Source organism: Acanthopagrus latus, chromosome 23 (genome assembly GCF_904848185.1).
Source record: "Acanthopagrus latus isolate v.2019 chromosome 23, fAcaLat1.1, whole genome shotgun sequence".
In the NCBI taxonomy this organism is placed as follows: Eukaryota; Metazoa; Chordata; class Actinopteri; order Spariformes; family Sparidae; genus Acanthopagrus; species Acanthopagrus latus.
The window spans coordinates 6467073-6488315 of NC_051061.1; the positions used below are offsets into that span (position 1 = coordinate 6467073).

The 21243-nt window shown below is 40.5% G+C and overlaps 3 protein-coding genes across 5 annotated transcripts; 1 reads left to right on the plus strand and 2 right to left on the minus strand.

Moving 5' to 3' along the window:
• Positions 1-1278: 1278 nt before the first annotated feature.
• Positions 1279-3671, minus strand: polr2f (RNA polymerase II, I and III subunit F). Its single transcript, XM_037089634.1, has 5 exons — positions 3510-3671; positions 3273-3342; positions 2974-3104; positions 2011-2082; positions 1279-1878 (listed from the first exon to the last, which is right to left on the minus strand). Exons 1-5 carry the CDS (start codon positions 3527-3529, stop codon positions 1788-1790), a joined length of 384 nt encoding a protein of 127 aa, XP_036945529.1. The 5' UTR covers positions 3530-3671; the 3' UTR covers positions 1279-1787.
• Positions 3672-3965: 294 nt separating this feature from the next.
• LOC119014450 (MICAL-like protein 1) lies at positions 3966-11376 on the minus strand. 3 transcript variants are annotated; one of them, XM_037089632.1, is made up of 15 exons: positions 10657-11376; positions 10126-10174; positions 9818-9959; positions 9436-9488; positions 9181-9323; positions 8281-8867; positions 8108-8135; positions 6446-6998; positions 6010-6132; positions 5600-5726; positions 5417-5507; positions 5215-5288; positions 4644-4758; positions 4508-4554; positions 3966-4363 (listed from the first exon to the last, which is right to left on the minus strand). In XM_037089632.1, the coding sequence occupies exons 1-15, from the start codon at positions 10818-10820 to the stop codon at positions 4239-4241; spliced, it is 2421 nt and encodes an 806-aa protein (XP_036945527.1). In that variant the 5' UTR covers positions 10821-11376; the 3' UTR covers positions 3966-4238. The 3 variants fall into 3 exon arrangements, with proteins under 3 accessions (XP_036945527.1, XP_036945525.1, XP_036945528.1); XM_037089630.1 differs by having other exon boundaries at positions 9436-9491; XM_037089633.1 differs by lacking the exon at positions 10126-10174 and having other exon boundaries at positions 9436-9491; positions 10657-11371.
• An 887-nt stretch (positions 11377-12263) lies between these two features.
• On the plus strand, positions 12264-21198 carry LOC119013937 (ADP-ribosylation factor-binding protein GGA1-like). The gene is made up of 17 exons (XM_037088854.1): positions 12264-12361; positions 13468-13552; positions 14149-14224; positions 14470-14568; positions 14668-14791; positions 14955-15055; positions 15170-15250; positions 15883-16020; positions 16123-16204; positions 16421-16534; positions 16711-16863; positions 17038-17111; positions 17262-17449; positions 17849-18075; positions 18170-18339; positions 18488-18598; positions 19841-21198. Exons 1-17 carry the CDS (start codon positions 12319-12321, stop codon positions 19949-19951), a joined length of 1977 nt encoding a protein of 658 aa, XP_036944749.1. The 5' UTR covers positions 12264-12318; the 3' UTR covers positions 19952-21198.
• The last annotated feature ends 45 nt before the right edge of the window (positions 21199-21243 follow it).

Sequence of the window (21243 nt, forward strand, 5' to 3'; positions counted from 1 at the left end):
GATGACGTGGAAAGATATTTGTGGTCGCCTCAGATGGTTTGAGGACGACCTGGTGGTGTCCTCACTGCGGCTGGTGCTGCTGAGTGTCACATGGGCTGCCCCATCCGCCCCATGAAAGGAGAGCAGGGTCACCCTGAGGCGCCGTCTCCCCTCGTCAAAAGGCTCACAGATGAAAGCAGTTTTACAGAAATTACTAACATGACTGTGGCAAAACACAATTATAGATACCAGTGAAAACTGGCCGCTCCCTGACGGTGTTTAACTGCCTCTGAGACAGATGAGGATACAACAACACACACTTGGCTTCACTGTTACCTCTGCAAAACACGCCGCCTCATCAGTTCCTATCTTTATTCCCCAGCTGCGTTTTTATTAAGTAGTATGTCCTCATCATTTACATGTCATGCAAAGTGTACAAGCCATCCTCCCATCTACCAGAGGAGAGTATCATCAGACCGCTTCTTCCAAAACAAAGCTGTTAATCCTCTCATTCGCCCAAACTTTCAGCCCCCTCTATCTTCCAGCTTGCTCTGACCCTCTTTCTGCCTGGGCCCATTTTAACCAAACAATACAGTGACTGTTTGGCTGCTCTGAGCTATGAGTGTGTGTGCGAACGGCGGGGCGATACAGTGAGCATGATGACAGTTACGACACAGTTACACACTACTGAAGGAGAAAACCTGCTTCATCCCTTTAAGAGAGCTCCTGAAGCCGGACCTTCCTACCAGTTCTCACAGTGTGGAGAGATAACAGCCAGCTAAGCAGTGTGGTTTGTTTTTAGGACATTATCTCCAGTGTTTGATTAAATGGATGTACCAGAAAACAGCCCTTTTTTTCCAAGAAATCTCATCTATATAAGAATTGAATTTCAAGCTAAACATACACTGATGACTAATGACAAACATGATAAGGAGTGACTTGTGCACCTGCCTTCGTATCTATATGAGTTACAGCCGTCTTTATCTGAATTGCACAACATTCAGTTGTAAAGTTATTTCATGTGTCAGTCTAACAGTCATGATAATTTTTGCAACACAAAATAAATCTATATGACACAAGTGGGAAAGTGGACATTTTATATGTAGACACTTAAGAGGATGTTTAGTTCATACAGTTAAAACTCTCTGACAGTTAATGTGAATATTGAATGTTAAATTGGTATTGGGTTGTTGCGCTGTGCTCAGGGCACTGAAAGATCCACTGACTAATCTCAGGTGTGTGTGGCTTATTGCATAGTCAACAGTTCGTAGCGTTATGAGCACTATGAATGAGACATTGTCCATTATACAAAAGAGTTTATTAATAACAATAAAACACTTTTTTCAAACTAATCACCTCTCTCCTTCAAAACGACAGATGGAATAATTACAACAAAGGATTATTTTGTTAAAAAAAAAGAAAGTTCTACCACGTTACATTTCCCCTTGTGGCTCTACGTTATAAAACAGCTGTTAAGAAAAACAGGTACTGTACATTTTAACTGTGAATTTAATTGGAAGTGCATGGCATATAACAACACAATGAGACTGAGAAAGTAACAACAAACACACTGTTGATTTTGATGAGCTTCGGGTGTCTGTGCAGTATATCTTATGTATTCATATTTCACCAACACAGAATCAGCTGATAGGATTGATGGCTGTGGATCACGTTAAGGTATCAACTGGTGGGTGATAATTACACCCATCTCGGGAAACTTCAGCATTTGTGTAGCTGAATGACCTGAGACGATGGAGGTTGTGAACCAGCATATTTTGTATATAGTCAGTAAACTCTGGAGTAGCTGTTTAATCAGTTATGATGAGCTCGTCACAGCCCCAGTCCTCATAACTCCCATCAGGAAGGTACCTGCGAATGATGATTGGGATCTTTCTGCCCCTGTTGGAGAAAAAAAACTAAATGAATGCGAACTGGAGAGTACAGCAAAGCTCTAAATCTAAGAATATCATCCTACCCTTTAAATCATGATCAAAGAACCTAAAGACTGTTATCAAAAATTGTATTACTTACTTAAGCTCTTTCATTGCGATTTGCAAGGGGTCTGTTTCTCCTTCCAGCTCCACCATGACTGGGGCACACATTCTGTTGGAGACAAGTCAGCAGATAGACAGGTGAAGTACATGCCACATTAGAGTTAACACCTTAGTGGCAAATTAGCTATCGACTAATAAAGTTGCCTCCAAACAACCAAACCATCCTACCAGGGCTGCAACTAATGATTTAGCTATGTTGTTGATTAATGTCTTTTTAATTATTTTCTCAATCAATTGATTACTCATTTGGTCTATAAAAATGTCAGAAAATCTTGAAAATTGTCAGTATGTTCCAAAAGACATCTTCAAATTTCTTGCTTTGTCCACAGAGGAGTGTCACAGAGGAGTAAATAACCCAGAAAACATTTAGATTGAAATGTTTCTTTGACTTTCACTACAATTTTAAAAAATATATATACGTTAGTCAAACCAATGAATAAATAATCAAAATGGTTTTCTATTAATTTAATAGTTGACAACAAATTGGCTTGCCTATGGTACTCATAACATTAAACGTACTGACAAGTGCCACTCGGAGTTATCAATAGTCATCTATTTACTATGATATCTATGTGTGCTTTCAGAAAAAAAAAATAACACATCAGGCATTTCTGACAGTAACTGGTAGTAAGAGTAAATGAATATATGATCAAACAGATGGGAGCAACAAGAAATCCTTACTTATCCTTATCAGTAAATCCTTAATTTGCAGTTATTGGTCAGACTAGTACCCACGATTGTAGGCAAAACAGTAACAAACACAAATAAAAGCAAAGAAATTAGTCTCTGTCCTCACACACAGCTCTTCCACGTCCATCAGTGAGTGTCAGCAAGTGACTAGACAGGAGTCAAAGATAATAAGCCTGATCTGAATCCAGGACGTTGTGATCACACCATCAAGACACAGTGTGTTGGTTCACAAACACATGAAAACACTCACGCTATCTGTAGAGCTCGTGTCCCAAGCACTCTGGCCCTCTCGTATTTAGTCATGTAGGGTGTTGTGATCCTCTTCTGGTTGGCCTGCTGTCCCTCTCCTGCAGGCAGGATCTGCACGTTCTCCTGGTCCTCCTGATCACAAGAGCACAGCAAACAGGTTTGGACTCATCTAAGGCTGACCAAAGTGCTTAATCTTATAGCAACGTTGTCCAAAGCAAAAAACAAATGCCATGGTGAGGTACACACAAGCTAAATGTAGGTCTTACACCAGCACTTATCTAATTGAATGGGTGAACTTACATCTTCTACGTTTTCCAGGTCATCTAATCCCTCATCCTCTTCGGCGTCATCAAAGTCTCCGTCGTCGAAGCTACAGATTTGATATAAAAGTTAGCATAAAGAAAACACATCCAGGTGTATATTGGACAGTTCTGCTGGCTAACCGGCTAAACGTTAGCCCACGTTGTGTTGTGTTGACGTTACAGTAAATAGGCCTCTTAACATGATATGTTACACAACACAAGCGTCGTTACTTACTTATCTTCGTTGTCGGACATGTTTTATTCCTAAATTCGTAATGTGAATCCTTATTAGTACGATTTTTCAGAGACACTTTTTGTTGTCAACATGAACCCACATGAACGGGAACGAGAGCTTTCAACTTCCGGTGGCTTCGTGCGCAGGAAAATATTCCGGATGCTCAAGAGGAACGCTTGTCTTTAGTTCCGCTTGCATTTAATTCTTTGACTTTAAAAGTGATTAAATCTAAATTATTAGACTTGTGATGGCAGAAACTCACCAGTAATCCCTTAAGTATAGACTATCCCACAACGTTTTTTACCCTAATTTAATTGTCTTTTTTAAAATGCTGTTGTGAATTTCCATGTCCTTTTCTGCACTTTTTTGAGCACAGCAGATAGCTAACATTTTCAAAACAGTTTGAAATAAGAGTTGCTTAATCGTTAAGTGTACAGTTCTAGAAAAGACATGAAACTTGGCAAAATAAATATTTATTTATACCTCAATTAATGCAAGTATGTAATAACATTAAAAAACATAAATATAGGTTGGGAAACAGGGCAAGCAATTAAACATGAAGACAAAATGTAATGGTAAGACCGAACTATTTGCATTTAAAAAAAGACTTAATCATTTAATCATTTGGTTTATGCTACTGAGCAGCTCTTCATCAAAATGAAGAAACTGACTGATAGTATGATAAGCGAGTTTGTTGTCCTTGAGATTTTCTGCAGTCGTGACAGTATTTCAGCTCTTCTTGTCCATGGAGTCTTTGGTGCTCTCCGCTTTATGATTCAGCATCTTAAAAACTTTGGTGGGCTTGAACTTTCCTTTTGACTTCTTGAGCTCTTTCAGTTCTTCTTTCTGTAACTCTGAGGAGAGACGTCACAGTTACTTGTAGTAAAAAAAAAACATAAAGAGTTTTTGAAAGCAGAGAAGAGCATAAAAATGGACAGCAGAAGGCACAGCGGTACGAAAAAAAGGCAGTGGGAACTTTTAAAAAGTAATTTTCTCACCTTTGTTCTTCATCATGGCTTCCAAAAGCATATCTTCTTCTCTTTCCCTAATCAGGAAACCAAAATTTCATTCAAACTTTGAAACAATGAAAACGTATGGATGTGAAAGCAGCATGTAATTTTTAAATCTTTGCACCTCTGCCTGTCCTGATCCAAGCTGCTGATGATCTGGTTCCTCTGTTCAATGACGGCGACCAGCTCGTCCATATGCTGCTGCTCCTGATCTCGATCCTTTTGACTCCAGTCGCTCTCTGTGGACGATGGTGTGCGACATTTGACAAAACAAGTCGATGAAAGTCACTCATTTGCATCAAACTGACCACATTTAGGACAGGCACCCGCTGAGGTTTCTGATTTATTTGTTATCCGCTTGTACATAAATATGTTTCAGGTCAGAAAGCAAAACTCACAGAACCATTTTGTTTATTGTTTAAAAAAAAAAAAAAAAGTCTTTTGTTGAGAGAAAAAAAAATCAGCTTTCCATGAGAGTGTTATATACAATGTTTAAAATCATGAAGATCTACATGCCTGTTTATGCTCGTTATTAAGTTGTTTGGATAGGGGTGAAACTAGAAATATTGGGCCTACTGTTTGTTTTATTATGACACCCACCTCCCCAATGTTCACCCCCAGGAATGGCCCTGATTTCAGATTAATAACTGTTACCATTTTCAGATATATTAGCAAGAAAAGAGTGACACACTGACCTGGTTTATTTAAGAGACATCTGAGCTCGTACTCTACATCTGCCTGTCTCTCCTCTAACTTCTGCTGCTTCGTCCTGGAAAAGGGCATGACACAAAATGGGTGTTAAGAATTGCAACACTCAAGAAACCGCTTGGGCGCAGAATAAACTGCAGTGGAAATGAAAATCAATGGCACATCATTGCTCTGGTCTTATCTACTTACAGAAAAACTAGCTCCGTATCTCTGCGCACCAGAACCTGTTTCTCATGTATAAGAGAGAACCACTCCATTAGCATTTGTTCTTCTTCTTTATCTGAAACACAAAAGAGGGGCAAGAGATATAAAAAAAATCCTTATTGCACGTTAATCATTTAATTTAGATAATCTAAGAACGATTTGGTGAACCATTCTTGCAGTCTCTCAGATTCCTCTCCAGTTCGACTCCTCGTTGCTCCATCGCTTCCAGATGTTTGTTCAGTTCTCTCATCTCCACCTGCAGGTTTTCTGTAGAAACATTCTGGTCTGTCTGCACCTGTCGAGCAACACGAAAAACACAAAAACAAAAGTATGAATTTACACCAGAGCAATTTACATGACTGAGCCTCATGATGAGGGCTAAAATAATCAGTGTCTAACACTCTATCAACACTACAATGCATAGAACCTTTCTAATAACGTTGATGTGGAGGCAGTTCTAAAAGTTGTTTGGATTGTTATGTGCAATATGTGTTTGGAACTAGAAACAAATGAATTAATACAAACATTAATTGAGTTATTTTTTTGTTGCCTTTGGTTTATAAATCCAGCCATTGTACCTTCCTTTTGATGAGTGGGAAGCCATGTCCAGGAGCAGTGGCCCGTCTAGATGGGAGGGCCTGAAAAGTCTTTGACTTGGGCATTGCAGGCTTTCGATCAAAAGGGTTCTCTTTGCAGGCCAGCTAAAAGTGGAAACAAAACAGAAGTTGTACGGCAGTTCCTACTATATACCACTGTCTGGTTAAATTTAGACAAAATCATGACAGACTGGGACTGATGTGAAACCTGACTAACCTTGTGTGACGTGTTTACAAAGCATAAGCATCCCATAAAAAAAACTTCCTGTGGTAGGAGCCAAGGACTGTGGTTCTGAGTTTATTATAATGAAATAATGATAATCATGATAATAATGAAATCTAATATGATGTTTTCTACTCCGATTAAAGATTAGTTTAGGCTTCATTATCAATAGTTACTCATTATCTTTATCCATACCTTAGTTTGACATGAGGTCACCTGGTCACCTGCCTCGGTCATGTCAGTAGGCACAGGGGAACCTTGACTGGGGGCCGATGTGATAGCTGGCACAGAGAGACTCCTGGGTAATATATGCCTCGATGCTCCATCTGAAGTGGCACATGGCCCTGCTGCTGCTGCTGCTGCTGCTGCTTCAGTCACATCTGGGAGTGAACCTCCTGTGTCTCCAGTTACCTCCAGGTCTGATACACCAATTTTGTTCGCATCTCCAGCTGGTTCACTCGAAGCGTCAACTGTGTTAGTAACTCCACTCAGATTGCCTTCATTCCCTGCCGCTGTGGTTCGGTGTGCAGGCTCAGGTTTAGCGCTCTCATCCTGAGGGACCTCATCGACATCCTCTCCAAATGGATTGGGCGCAGCCACTTTGGGTCTGTACCATGACCTGTGCAGGTTAGAGACAGATTTGGATCGTGGAGTGGGTACTGGAGCTGGAGCCGGAGGCAGTTGTGTCCAGGGTCCAGGATGGACGATGGCCAGCCATGGATGGTTGGTTTTCACCTTGGGGCTGGTGCTACAAGGGAAAAGATGGAGGCGTTTTTAGAGATGACTCCAAAAGTAAGGTAGAAATCTGTCCTTACTTCCTATTAATAAATCATTATGAAGGGACTGTGTAACCATTCACAGGTCCAGCTCCTTCAGCCAGTAATGCTTTTCTGAAAGAGAACACAATCCCAAGCAGCTGGAATAAGAAACTGTGCCTTCACACAAAATCTAAAGGCATTTCTTTTGAAAAGTCAGACATGTGAACATGTTGAATCCACAAAATACATGCCATTTTATTGTTTATTACTATTTTTTGTTTTTTTGTTTTGATTTTTAGAAGTCTTTGGGGTATTTTAAGAAGCCTTTGACTTTGACTTTGGCCAGGGGACTACAGATGAAAAATAGCCTTTTGGAAAATTCCAGCATTGTAGTACCGTGTAATTAGCACTATCCCTTCTTAACCAAACTGCTATCTTGTCCAATGTCTTTTGCCCATTGCTAGTTAGTCAGCTTTGCATGACTTGGGTGTCTATGGAATATTTATTAGTGCTTTACTATCAGTGTGGTATGAGCTTCAATTATTGTGTTGTGTATGTTGTGTGTTACAGCATGGCTTACTGTATGTGTTGGATGTATGATGTCACCCTTTTTCTAGCTTGTAACTGTTTTTTTTTAAACATTTTATTAAGATTGTCGTATTTTATTTATGTGTTGTGTGTTATTGCTGCTCTGCACGTCTTCAAATGTCTAAAAACTATTATAACCAGTATTTCCTGCTGTGTTTTGTTGCCTTGTGTGCCTTGTATGGTATTGTTGCTGCATTACAGTTTTAATATTTTACTGTTTCCTGTTGCTCTGAAAGACTTGGCACAGTCTTGAGCACACTTATTTTGTGCTGTTGATGTCTTCATTTTGTCTTGTTGTCTTCTGGCTGTGAATATTAAGGGCTAACCCATCACTTCACTGGTTTCAAAACAAATGTGTCCATATTTAACACATTTATAGCTGTGCGTTACAGAGGTGAAATGAGTAAAATGGAAGAGAGGTTTTAAAATACAGTATATTCAAGACAAATAGAGGTGAAAGTGTAAGTTTTGTGCCAAAGGAAAGCAGAGAACAGACTTTCTGTGCACTTACATGTGAGGTGAGCTTTGAGATGAAGTGCCTGCGCATGGAGACAAGAATAGAACAAAAAAAGGCTTCACATTTTTTTCTCACTCAGTCATGAAAGAGCAGAAATGGACATGACTTAATATCAACATATGAACAAAATAATGAAACAAGAATTACATTACATGGTGTCCATTTACCTGCAGCAGGGGAGCTGTTGGTTTCCTGGGAAGTTTTGGTCCTGGGAGCAGGAACAGGAACTACAGAGGAGCCCAACATTCGCCTGGGTGCTGGAACCGGTCGATTACTTCCTTCTGTCACTTGTGCACAAGGTGAGGAGACTTGAGTCTTTGCTGTTTCCTGCTCCGTCTTGCTTTCTGTAAAATTAGCTGCAGGTCCAGCTTTTCCAGTTTCTTCGATGGCTCTGTCTTTAACACTAGGTGGGGTGAGATGAGAACGTGCTGGTTTCCTTACTATGCTCTGCAGTCCGTGTTTCACCTCTCTGCTCCTCCCCTGACAGTCTCTCCCCTCCGTCTCTGCTGTTTTACCAACCAGTCTGTCTTGTGACTCTGTTTTCGTCGCGTAATGAGGGACGGTGGTGATCGCTAATCCATCCAGAGAAAAATGACCAGCTTGAGACGCACGTTTGGGCTGACTGTCAGCGGATCCAATTTGCTGATTGAAGACGCGATGAGAACTTTTACTATGATGAGTGCAGATCAAGGAGCCAGCTTCACTCCCCTGTGTGTACGACTCGGGTAAAAGAGTGCTGCGGCACACTTTGCACCTGAAACACAAACATGAAATTGTTGCAGCACGAAAAACAGATGACTAAGAAACAGTTCTCTTCTCAAGCTGTACAACTGAACACAGATACATAGTCCTTTGGCTATAATCAAGTGGGAGTAGGGATGACAAATATCATCACAGTTGTCACTTGAAACACATTTGAAACGCATTCTGATGTGGGAACTGCAGTCCGTCTCAACCACATCCACACACAGCCTTGATAAATCTGGATCTAGAGACCTGACAGAAGCAAAAAAAAAAACCAACAACAAAAAAAAACGCTGCTGTTACCTCATGAACAGTGCTGTTACCTGAAACAGCTGCGATGGTAGACCTTTCCGTCGATCCAATGTCGCTGTATGAGGTGGACAGGCTTGAAACACAAACGACACACTGTTTTTGGCCTCGTGTTGGATAAACGATCCTCTCTGCTGGTTTCGAGATTGGTCGAACTCTGAAAAGAGAAGAGAAACCAGCAACTGAGGTGACAAGCACCAGGAGAAAACAGGCGCGTTCACATCTGGAGTATACGTGCATAAAAAAAAAAAACGGCTGCCAGCTATTACCTTTGTGAGACTGTTTAAGATGGTGACATGTGATGACCTCGAACTGGCAAGACCTGCTTCAAAGTCAAGAGAAGACATGCAAATAGAGCGCGGTTCGGCAAACAAGGACCTTGAAAAGAAGATGTGCTGTCTTGCTTTGAACAGAGGAGGGCATTGGCTGTCTGTGCAGAGTGTAAGGCCATGGTGCACCCAAAACACTGCTAATAAAGCATGTTCATGATTTGTACATCTAAAAAACACAGATAAAATCCTTTGAACATGTAGTGTCCTTCACTTATCACGTGCTTTGATAAAGTGCCCTTGAGCAAGACAATAAACCTCTGCTGGCATATCTGTTGTAACTGCTTCTAAAGAGAGAGTAGAGAGACGCTAATTAACCCACCATAACACTTCCTGTTGAAGAAACAATAGTACTGGGAAAGGTAGGTGATGACGCTCAAACAATCAGGCACCATGGAGGAAGCCATGTCGTTTGGGTCCAGCAGAGCAGGGATGCCCAGCCTCGTCTCTGCAACCTCAAATGCCTACAGACGACGGAAGACAAACAGAGACAAATGTGAAGAGGGGGTTGCATGACTAACACTTACCCCGAAGTTTTGTGTTATGGTGTTTTGTGTTAGTTATGAGAAATAAACCCCACCAGCAGAGTTATCATAGCTTGAGTGAAAAACATAGGAGGACATGACTCACCAGCTTGTTATTTTGAAAAACATTGTCTTTGGAGAGGGAGCTGAAATCTCTGGAGCAAGGTGAGGAGGAAAATGGAGAGACTGATTAACTGATGGGGGAAAAGACACAAAAACACACAACAGACCTGAACAGTTGCCTGTCTGAATGGTGGTCAACAAGTGAGTACGCAGCCGTAAAGCACTGTGTGAGTAAAATGCGGTTAAAGATCAGAGATCAGATGAGATGATTCTGGTTCAATGGCTGTGTGTGAGAGGTAAAAACAAACCAACCAATCCCATTAAACTGGACAAGAGAAGGCTAATCAGAGAGACAGAGAGAGATTAAGCAAAGGAGAGCAGATTAGTCCTTGAGACAGTGTGCAGGTTCCGCTCTGCTCCAGATTAGGCAGCATGTAAGTCAATCAGGAGGAGCCCCAGTACACAAGACAATTCAGTCTCAGGGCTCCCAAAACAGACAATGTGTTTGTAATGTTAGAAATGTACCAGTCATGCACCTGCAGATCGGCCCAGGGCTGACAAGTGGTATACTTACATTAAGTCAGGTCTGTGCCTGTGGATGATGGCACAAAAGGCGAGTCCATCTCTGAATGAGGTTGACATGTTTTTTATTTCCACTTTGGGGTAATGAGCGCATGTGACACGGCACCACTCTCGTAAAGCCTTCGGAGAAATCATTTCTCGTGTCATCTTTGACATGGGGATGAGTGAACATGGCACTTCATGAGTTAGAGTACATCAAATGAAGCTCGCAAGCTTTTTCTTTCTTTTTCTTCTTCTTCTTCTAAGAGGAAACAGGAAGCGAGCATCTATTACCCTGGTAACTACCTTTTTTGCTCGCAGAAAACCTGCGGTCAAACCTGCACTTTGAGTTGGTGAAGCAGCAGGAAGGAAGTTATTTTCCCGTTATGCTTTGTCGGGTAAAAACAAAAGTGTCGGCGCATGTGAAGCGACTTCACTTTGCCTCAGTGTCCACAGCCACAAGTTAGCCTCTCAGTCTCACTCGGTTTTATTTCACTCACGGCGACACATCGTCACTTTTCACCGCGAACCACCATCGAACTTCTGAATGTAGTGAACTGTCGTCCAGACATCTGGCAGTGTTCACATAAGTCCTGGTCGTTTTGAAAGAAGAGGTGTAAATTTAAATAAAATCCCGTTACTTGGCGTAGTCCACCTTGTTGTGCTCCACGTTTACTGAAATACACAATATCTGCCGCCAGAGGGAGACGCAGAGCTGCTGCTTCTCTATATTTAGGAAAGAGAGGTCTCTGATTACAAGATTATTGCTTTGACGCAGACTTGACAAATATGATACACCCTGTGATTTTTAATCCAAACATGATGATGCATTGCAGCCTCGTTAAAACATACAATTTCCAATCCCTCCTTTCTGTTACTGCCATTTTTGATCAATGAACAGATCTCATGGTTCAAACAATATGATTTTATCCGAGCATATTTATTTCCAGGCTACAGAATTATTTTGCAGTGTTCGGACAACACATCCACTTGTTTCAGTGAAGTTTTGTTATGTTAGTAAACCAAAACACTTCCGGTCAAACAAGTTAAATCAAACTAGCAGCATTAATGAAAAAAAAGAAAAAACAAAGAGACAAAATACGACACGTTTTGTTACGAAACTGTGATAAAGTGATTATAAAAACGTGCTTTATCACTTATTGGTTTATAGAATATGTTGAAAGCGACACTAACTAAATGTTCTGCTTTAATTGTGAAGGAGTTTGACTTCCGGTATGAGACCGTTATCTCGCTTCTCGCAGGACACTGATAGAAATCTATGTGCTAGAACGGTTATACCCATTCAAATTGACACTTTTTAATTTCTAATAATTAGAGATATTTTCATTGACGTTGACGCTGACGTGGCATACAAGCACAAATAATAAGCATTAATTAGCAACTTTGGTAAAGACATTAGTTTAAAAGATAAAATGTTTTCTTACTATTTACAGTTGTTGTACACTTGTAAGTAAATTTCAGCAAGCGTATGTATATTGAGAGGATCCGAGACGTAAAACTAATATGTTTTAATACTGAATGTAAGTATTATATTAAAAAAAGCTTTGAAATATTTTTAGTTTCTATCCCTTCGAGTTCTTTGTCTCTTCCGCCTCTACGTGCTAGTGTTCGTCCCTCGCGAGACCCACCGACACATCACATAAATCTCGCAGTGATGGCTGCGCCGCCCGATGCGGAGAGTTTGGAGTCTCGTATCAGTGAGTATTTGAAACTTATTCCGCCGAGCCAGTGTCGCCTGAAGACACAGACACTCACAAATTATTATCCGCGAGTTGTCGTCGGTGAGATGACAGCTCACCACAGCAGCGCGTGTCCCGGCAGAGGGGACTGAGACCCTGCCGTCACATCCAGGATGCTAACGTTAACCTAGCACTGGAGCTGCTGTGCTTGCCAGCTGTCAACACACAACACAGCCAGGCGTAGCATTAGCTTGACGGCGCGATAGCTCAACTAGGGAACCTTAGTGAGCGACAAGAATACGGGCCCCTTCAATTTTAATCACACAGGCTTTATTATTTTAATGTCAAAGCTCTGGCCTCGTAAGAAAGTTCTAGACGAGACAGTGACACAGTGCGACTACCGACAGTAAGCTAGCTAACGTGACACTCGGTTAGCACCTGCCCTGTGTATTTCTCTCTGCACGGTGGCATGTTGGCGTTATGTGGCAGAGACTTAATGAATTTTAATGAAGGAGTCACTTGGGAAGCCTCGAGGCCTTCTTGGACTCTCTTGGGTGTTTTAGTTTAAGTTTTATATGCCAAAATCTTTACAAATTTCCACTCATCATCTCTATAACGTGAACACATTTTGGAGTGAGTGTTGATGCTCTTATTCAAATATAAATCTAAAAGCGAAACACCAACCAGAAACAGATTGATGGAAACTAAAAATGAAACAGTGCCAACGTTGTGCAATGAGATTATGTTTGTGTTAAAACTGTAAAAAAATGGTAAATTAAACTCTGTTTGCCGACCAACTTGTTACCCACAATAATTAAAGAAGACTATATTAGTTTTGGATAGATGTACTTAATAAAGTGGCAGCTGGATGTAGAAACAACTGAACAGATAGAGATGTTCACTGTTGTATTTACACAGAAGAAAACATTAAACCAATCCAGAAAGATAATTCGTCTTTATAGTAATATAATCCTTCATGTCATTAATAATGCAACCTGTGTTATTTAACATTACAAATATTATTTAACCAAAATGACAGACATGTATGTTATCTTAAACCACATTAACAACATTCTGATATAACCACGTCTTTTTGCCTGACATCACATTTGCTGACATTTCAGACAGAGCCACAAACCCACTCAACAGAGACACAGACTGGAGCAGCATCCATGCCTTTTGTGACCAGCTCAACAATGATTTGGAGGGGTAAGAGGACATTGTTTTGTGCTTCTTACTTGAATGATTATAGTCTTGTTGACGCTGATTCAACTTGTGTTTATTTTTTTCTATCAATGGTGGTCTATTTTCCTTCCTTGAATTTAAAGTAAATCAAACAATAATGAGTTCAATTTGGCACATGCAACTGAAATCTTCTGTGCTGAATATGAATCAAATCATCATTCTCCTAGCACTATGCCTGTAAAGATATAAGAAATAAAACATATAAAAGCCTCATTTTCTGTTGAGGTGTGGGAAATTGCATCTCAATAACAAGTGCAATAAAGAGCAATTAGACAGACCTCAATCATTATTATAACTGTCAGTTATGTAAGAAATCATTATTGGGTTAATTTGGCTTACTAATTTTTATTGGTGTTAATTTCCTTAATAACCTGAAAACATTCTTAAAAGCACCACAATGATGATGATTAAGAAAATAACAAATAAATGTATGATATGTTGCTCAGCACTCCATACAGCACACTTGACCACTCTGACATTTGCTCATCTGCCCTCAACTGCTGGATGCAGTGTCTTGGAAATCTCATGACATTCAATATTGTGTGTCACTTGTGTTCCAGACCTCAGCTGGCCACCAGGCTCCTTGCACACAAGATCCAGTCTCCACAGGAGTGGGAGGCCATGCAGGCCCTGCTGGTGAGTTAAGATCTGAAACAGGATCTGACGTTGGGTGCCTCAGTACTGATGACCCCAGTTTTTGCAGTTTTTCCTACTCTACTAATTTTCTACCTCACAAATTTTACAGGATGTAAAATTTTGTTTAGACTTTACTTAAATGTGATTACACTTTACAACAAGATTTTTTGCAGATTTAATCCAAGTGTAGGCATTCTGTTGCCGTTTTCAGATTTTGTTTTATCTTTGGCATTGTTTTTCTTAAGGTTCTGGAAACATGTATGAAGAACTGTGGTAAAAGGTTTCACAGTGAAGTGGGCAAATTCCGTTTTCTCAATGAACTCATCAAAGTAGTTTCACCAAAGGTAAGGTTTTCTGATCGTCTCTCTGTTTTTTAGACAATTTGTTTTAGAAATCTGTTGTGTGTAAATAACCTGTTTTTGGTCCTCTGTCCCCCCACTCAGTACTTGGGCTCACGGTCACCAGAGCCAGTAAAAAAGAAAGTTTTGGAGTTGATCTATAGCTGGACTTTGGGCTTACCTGATGAGGCCAAGATCTCAGATGCGTATCAGATGCTGAAGAAACAAGGTATCTGCCAACAGATGAATGAAAATTATCACTTTTTAATTAGTAAGAAGGCACTGATGTTTGCAGCCCTGGTTGATTTTTAAGATTAAAAGTAAAGTAAAGGCTAAAATAATTGGATGCATTTAATTCCTTGTCTTGTTCATATTCTTTGTTTGTAAATCAGGTATTATTAAACAAGACCCAGAACTGCCACCTGACAAACTATTGAACCTTCCACCACCCAGACCCAAGAATGCCATATTTGAGGATGAGGAGAAGTCAAAAGTACGAACTTGTCTGTTAAAGATCAAATTAATCAGTTGTTTGTAACATGAGAATAAATGTGACCTGAGTCAGTTCATGTTGCCACACGTGACCTCTGACTGTCTTCTTTGTCAGATGTTGTCTCGCCTGTTGAATAGCACGCACCCCGAGGACCTTAAAGCCGCCAATAAACTCATCAAAGAAATGGTCCAAGAGGTAAACCTATAGCCTTCGGCTTCTCATTGTGTGTGTGTGTGTGTGTGTGTGTATATATAACTAACTATATATATATATATATATATATATATATATATATATATATATATATATATATATATATATATATATATATATATATATGTGTATATATATATATATGTGTATATATATGTATATATGTGTTAGTTAGTTAGTCAATGAATTTAACTTTTCTGTTAAACATTAACTGAACTACCACTGTCTTATACGATATAGTATATAGTTGTGGTGTGGCATTTTTAAGAAAAACAGTTAAATACTGGAGCGCTTCATTCACAGCAGTAACGTTAAATGAACGAGGAAATGGGTTGGTTCCCCTGCGGGGTTTTGTGTGTCAGTGGCAGAGTGATTCAGCAGGAAATCGGAGTAAATTTGTCCTGATTTCAGGGGTTATCGGAGCTGCTCTTTGCTCTTCCTCTGAGACTTTTTTTTAATGGCCTCTCCCTGACCTGGCTGTACTGTTGCACTCTTGCCTGTGGCTGTGTTGTGTTTCTATGGCATGTTTCTGGAGCTTGCTTCTTGTGCAGTGATTTCATACTTTGCTTGTGGTCACAACATGTCGTCTGTGAATTGTCTGTTTTATGTTATAGGATCAGAAGCGAGCAGAGAAAGTGTCAAAGCGGGTGAACGCCATTCAGGAGGTGAAGGAGAGCGTCACTCTGCTGACTCAGCTTTTGCAGGACTACGACAGCACCGCAAGCGATCAGAGCAATGCTGAACTCATACAGGTGAACTGACTGACAGATAGACAAGTGTTTGGTATGTTCACAGCTATACCATAGTGAGTTCTTTGTTTAAGGTATTTTATATGGTGTGTGTTGTGTGTTCAGGACCTGTACCAGCGCTGTGAGAAAATGAGACCAACACTGTTCAGACTGGCAAGTGATACAGAGGACAACGACGAGGCGCTGGGTGAGACTCAACTAAAGCCAGTACTGGCTCTGACACTATATTTCATGTACTTTTTTTTAGTTTTTTCCCTTCGCTTTAGCTAGAAAGATGTTGGCTGATACACTGTTTTGCATTTTGCACTGATGAACTCATTTAAAAACAATTTTTAAACTCTTGTCCACGCTGCTGTCCAGCTATCAGTTCAGATAAGGAATATTTTCTAATGTCTTTCCACAGCGGAGATCCTGCAAGCCAACGACAGCCTGACTCATGTCATCAACCTGTACAAACAGCAGGTGAAGGGGGAGATTGTAAATGGCAACAACACATTAAACGCACAGAAACAAACAGGTGAGTGAAGCTCTCGGCCCACAAATACAAGAAGACTGTTTTAATAGATTAATTTCAGATTCGGAAGCCTACAGAAAGGTTTAATGTTGAGACGTTTTTATGTCCAGAAGTTGTGAGTTTTTTTGTTGTTGTTGTCATTTTTAAATGAATTGGAATCAAATCTTTTTTTCTCACAGGTGGAGGGACAGCATTGTTAGACCTGTCAGGATTGGACACTTCACCACAGTCGCCTCCATCCTTCCCAGAGTTTCCCACTCCAACAGACAGCCTCAACGCCCCCTCACAAGAGATGGGGATCAGTCTCCTGGACGATGAGCTCATGTCACTTGGTAACAGCATGTCTGACACCACACAACAATGAGTTGCAGGTTATTAATTAGGTTTCTGTTTAGTTATCTAAGTGCAGTTCAGCTTGAGAATGTAGGAAATAAAACACTGTCAGTACTCTAAAGGTGTGTAATTTCATGTCTAAATAGGACTGCAATTATTTCCACATCTTACAGGTTTAAGTGAAGGAACACACACCTCTAACCCTCCCTCACAGCCTGAGGACTCCACAGCCTGGGACTCCTTCCAGGTGAGCAGCTGGAGAAATAATTTACTAATATAACTGTGATGCCTACGTGACACTTTGTATGATTTACAATGACATCATAGGTTTTGTGTTTTGTTTTTTTGTTTTTTAAGTTCATGTTAATTTTAACCGATTCTGAATGTCTACTTCTAGTCCTCTGACAGCATAGATGCAGACATCCCAGCAGCACCCAGTCTCCTCCTGAGTCCAGACCCAGCCTCCCACTCTCAGCCCCTGTCCTCTGGCTCTACCCCTGGGAACTCGGCCCTGGATGAGCTGGACCTGCTGGGAAAGACACTGCTGCAGCAGTCCCTGCCTCCAGAAGGCCTGCAGGTCAAATGGTACTGACCTAACACTGTTATAACACTTTCACATCATTTATGAAACAGTGGGGAAACATCCTGAAGATAGTCCTTCATTTTTTTGTAAGTTGGTTTGCTGTGTTTGTCTGCTTGGTGTGCTGTGATATACATATGTGTCAAATGCATTAGATTTCTGTCTTGCCTGATTGGTTCTATTTTCAATTGTGATTGAGGGAATTAATCATCAAAGTCTGGAGTAGATAAATTGGGGATTTTTTTTAAATATGTCATTATCTTCAAATGTAACCACTCAAACTAAAACTTTGGTCACTTCTCCTTTCACTATGGTTAACATGACGTATGGTAAAGTCATAACTGAGCATCCTGTCAGAAGTGTACAAGCACACACAGGTGAATTGTTCATTTTTCTGCTATTAGGGACAAGCAGCAGTCCAAACCAACTCTGAGAGACCTCCAGGTTAAGTCCGGGTCTAATGTTGCCCCAAACCCCATCCCAGCCTTCTCAACTGAACCCCCTGCACCCCTCAACTCCCAGCCCAGCCTCGGAGCAACGTTGCTGGATATGTCCCCAACTCAGACTGAGAGTCCCTCTGCAGAAGTCACCCTGACGGATGTTTTTGTACCTTTAGAATCTATAAAGCCCAGTAAGTGAACTTAATGTTTTTATGCTTCTGCCCACCTGTAAGTACAGGCTTACAATATGACGTCCTGCTGTCCCTTCATCTTGCTGTCCTCTAGGTAGTCTGTTACCTGTAACTGTGTTTGATGGACACAGTCTGCGGGTTCTCTTTCACTTTGCCCGCGACTCACCTCCTTCTCGTCCCGACGTGCTGGTGGTGATCATCTCCATGCTGTCGTCCGCTCCTGTTCCCGTCACAGACATCAACTTCCAGACCACGGCTCCAAAGGTCAGCAGTAGCAGAGTTCGAGGCCTTTGTCTCCCATTTACGGAGATTACTATTGATAAGATCTGTACATACAAGCAAGGTTCACTTTTTAAAGACATGTTAACTGTGTTACTATTGTGACATGTCTGTTTTCATTTATGAACTCTAGTCTATGGCAGTGAAGCTGCAGCCCCCATCGGGGTCTGAGCTCCCAGCTTTCAACCCCATCCTTCCTCCTGCTGCTGTCACTCAGATCCTGCTGCTGGCAAACCCAAACAAAGTAAGCTGAGATGTTTTATGACATAGGAGGAGTGCTGTTTAAAAAACAAACCAACACTGAAATGCCTCGTGTCTCAGATTCCACTTGACTCGTAATACAAAACAAAGACTTTGTGGTAACTGTTCTAAGTGTCTGTTTAAATATTATTTAAACACTTATACAAAAGTGCTATAGTTGCAGTGCTATATTACGTGACACTCAGTTGACACCCACCACAGCAACAAATGGAAAGGAAAAATAAAACCTTTCCCTGCTAAGTTTGTCACTTAACTGTTTTCTTTGTAAACTGTGACATTATTTTAAGCTACAGCTACCTTCGATACCTCAAAAAAGTGACAAAAACCAAAAAAAGAAGTCTGATTACATATAACTTTGAACTACAAAACTACTGTGGAAAGAAAGCAAATAACACTTGAATTCTTTTATTGCACATGATTAAGTGAACAGTGACAAATCTGTAGTGATTCTGGTTGTATCAAAGAGAAGGATTCTAGGCACCTTTAATTGTCATTCAGAAGGCTGTGAGTCAATTAGAAAATGATTAGATGTATCAAAATTTTTGATTTCTGTATGATTTATTTTCCTCACCATGACTACTTAATGTTTTTTTTTATTTTCCATCACAATCCTTTTTTGGAAACAACTTGCATACAGTGTGGCTCTTATCAAGGTCCTCCTTTATAAAAGCCACAATGCTTCCATATGTTAGCTTTCAAGCAAGGGGGTGGCATTCAGATTGTGTCTACCAGCAACAGCTCATCCTCCACCATCCTGACCAGTACTTAAAAGTTAGCCTAGCTTAGAATGCAAACACGACACGCATGTTTATATCCATTAGCTTTCACCATTGAATTCAGGGTCATCTCTGTCAATATTTTGTAGCTGTGGTGGCAAGGGGGGTCATTTCTGATATTTGTTTCTCATGCATCCCTGTCGGACGTATTTTGGTTCTGGTGCTGAAGTATAAATGTACAAACCTAGAGCCCAGAATAATTAAATTGATACAGGCGATAAAAATGTAGAGAATTGGGTTTTTTACATGTGTTATTCAAGAGAAGAAGAGAATGGCAGTATGTCTAAGAATACATTTATTTTTCATCCTTCCCCTATTGATATCTGAGTGGTATCTCTGACTCATTGCAGTGACATTGCACAGAGGCTGTCCATCCAGCCAAGGCTCTCTGGATGATTAACTATATATGAATCCACCTCTCTCATCCTGTGTGTGTTTGTGTTCTTCAGGAGAAAGTTCAGATGCAGTACAGACTGACCTTCACCATGGGAGAGCAGGAGCACAGTGAAAGCGGCAGTCTAGAACAGTTTCCTCCACCGGAGACATGGGGGAACCTATAGCATTTAAACACCACCACAATATGACAGACTCTCTGCTTCCCCTCAGACTCCGTTTCCCTCCTGAACCGGTTCTCCAACTCAACACCCTTCATAAACCTGTTTTCCTTTTTGTAATCATGCAGTACTCCTTGATTGGTATTGTTTTCCTTGGATTATGCTCATGCTCAGTCAGTGTAATGTGTGTATGCTTTGCTTTAAATGAGTCATGCGTGTTTAGGTCTAGTCTGCTGTATGTGGCTGCATTAAAACAACCTTGCAACTGCTTCCCATAAGTGGTTGCAGTCTTGTCATTTTGTTTTTAACAGACAGTGCTACAAAGGAAGAAGACTACATCATTTTACTACATTTTCCTCATTTGGTGTGCTCAGTTCCCCCACCACACACACTTGATTAAAATCCGTCATCCATTACGTTTACCTTCCCCTCAGCATGCTCCTCTAACACGGGACTCTGTTTGCAAAATCCAGCACACCAATAGAGAAAGGACATAATCATTACAGATGCAGCTCATCTTAGTTTTCAAAACAAAGCTACACTTAATCAACGTTTAGTGGTGTCTAGTTTGTGATGAGTGAGTATCAATTGTGATTTCTTTTGCAATGACTGAGTCCACTTTTTGATTTGCACAGAGAATGATTTTGATAGTTTTCCTGTCTGTTTTTCCCATCTTGTTAAGAACTAAAATTTTACTGTAACATCAGAGTTGTGTATCTGCCATATGTGCCTATTTTGCAGTTTAACATTTAAATTCTAGTGCATTTGTTTTTCTCATCTGTTACATGTCAGTCATGTTAAGTCTGCAGTATGTCTGAGATGCTGATCAGCTGCATTATAACCTCAAATTCTTAATATATTCAAAGCATTTTCAGTAGGGTATAAGTTAAATTAGAAAAATCTTTTCTTTAGCTTGTTTTAGGTTAATATTTCAGCGTTTGAGTAAAACGGAATATCCAAAAACTTGAGCACATGTAAAGTGAGCTGCAACCAGTTGCTCTGAGCACAGTGTCTGTCTCAAACATGTTCAACTTGTTTCAACTGTCTGCATTGCATGTCAACCGTGCTGAACACTTCCTCCTCCCCACAGGCTCTCAATCACATTCCACTGCACTAATCTCTAATAAGACTGCTATGTAAATATCAATGATGGCAGTTCTGTTATGTACATTTGACTTGTGCAATGTGCAAGAGCATAACACTGGTTAAATATTCCGAATGGGTAATAAAGTTTTTTTTTTTTTTCTTGGTGACCTGAAGCCACGTTCATTTGTCATAGATAACAGCGTTTCTACTCC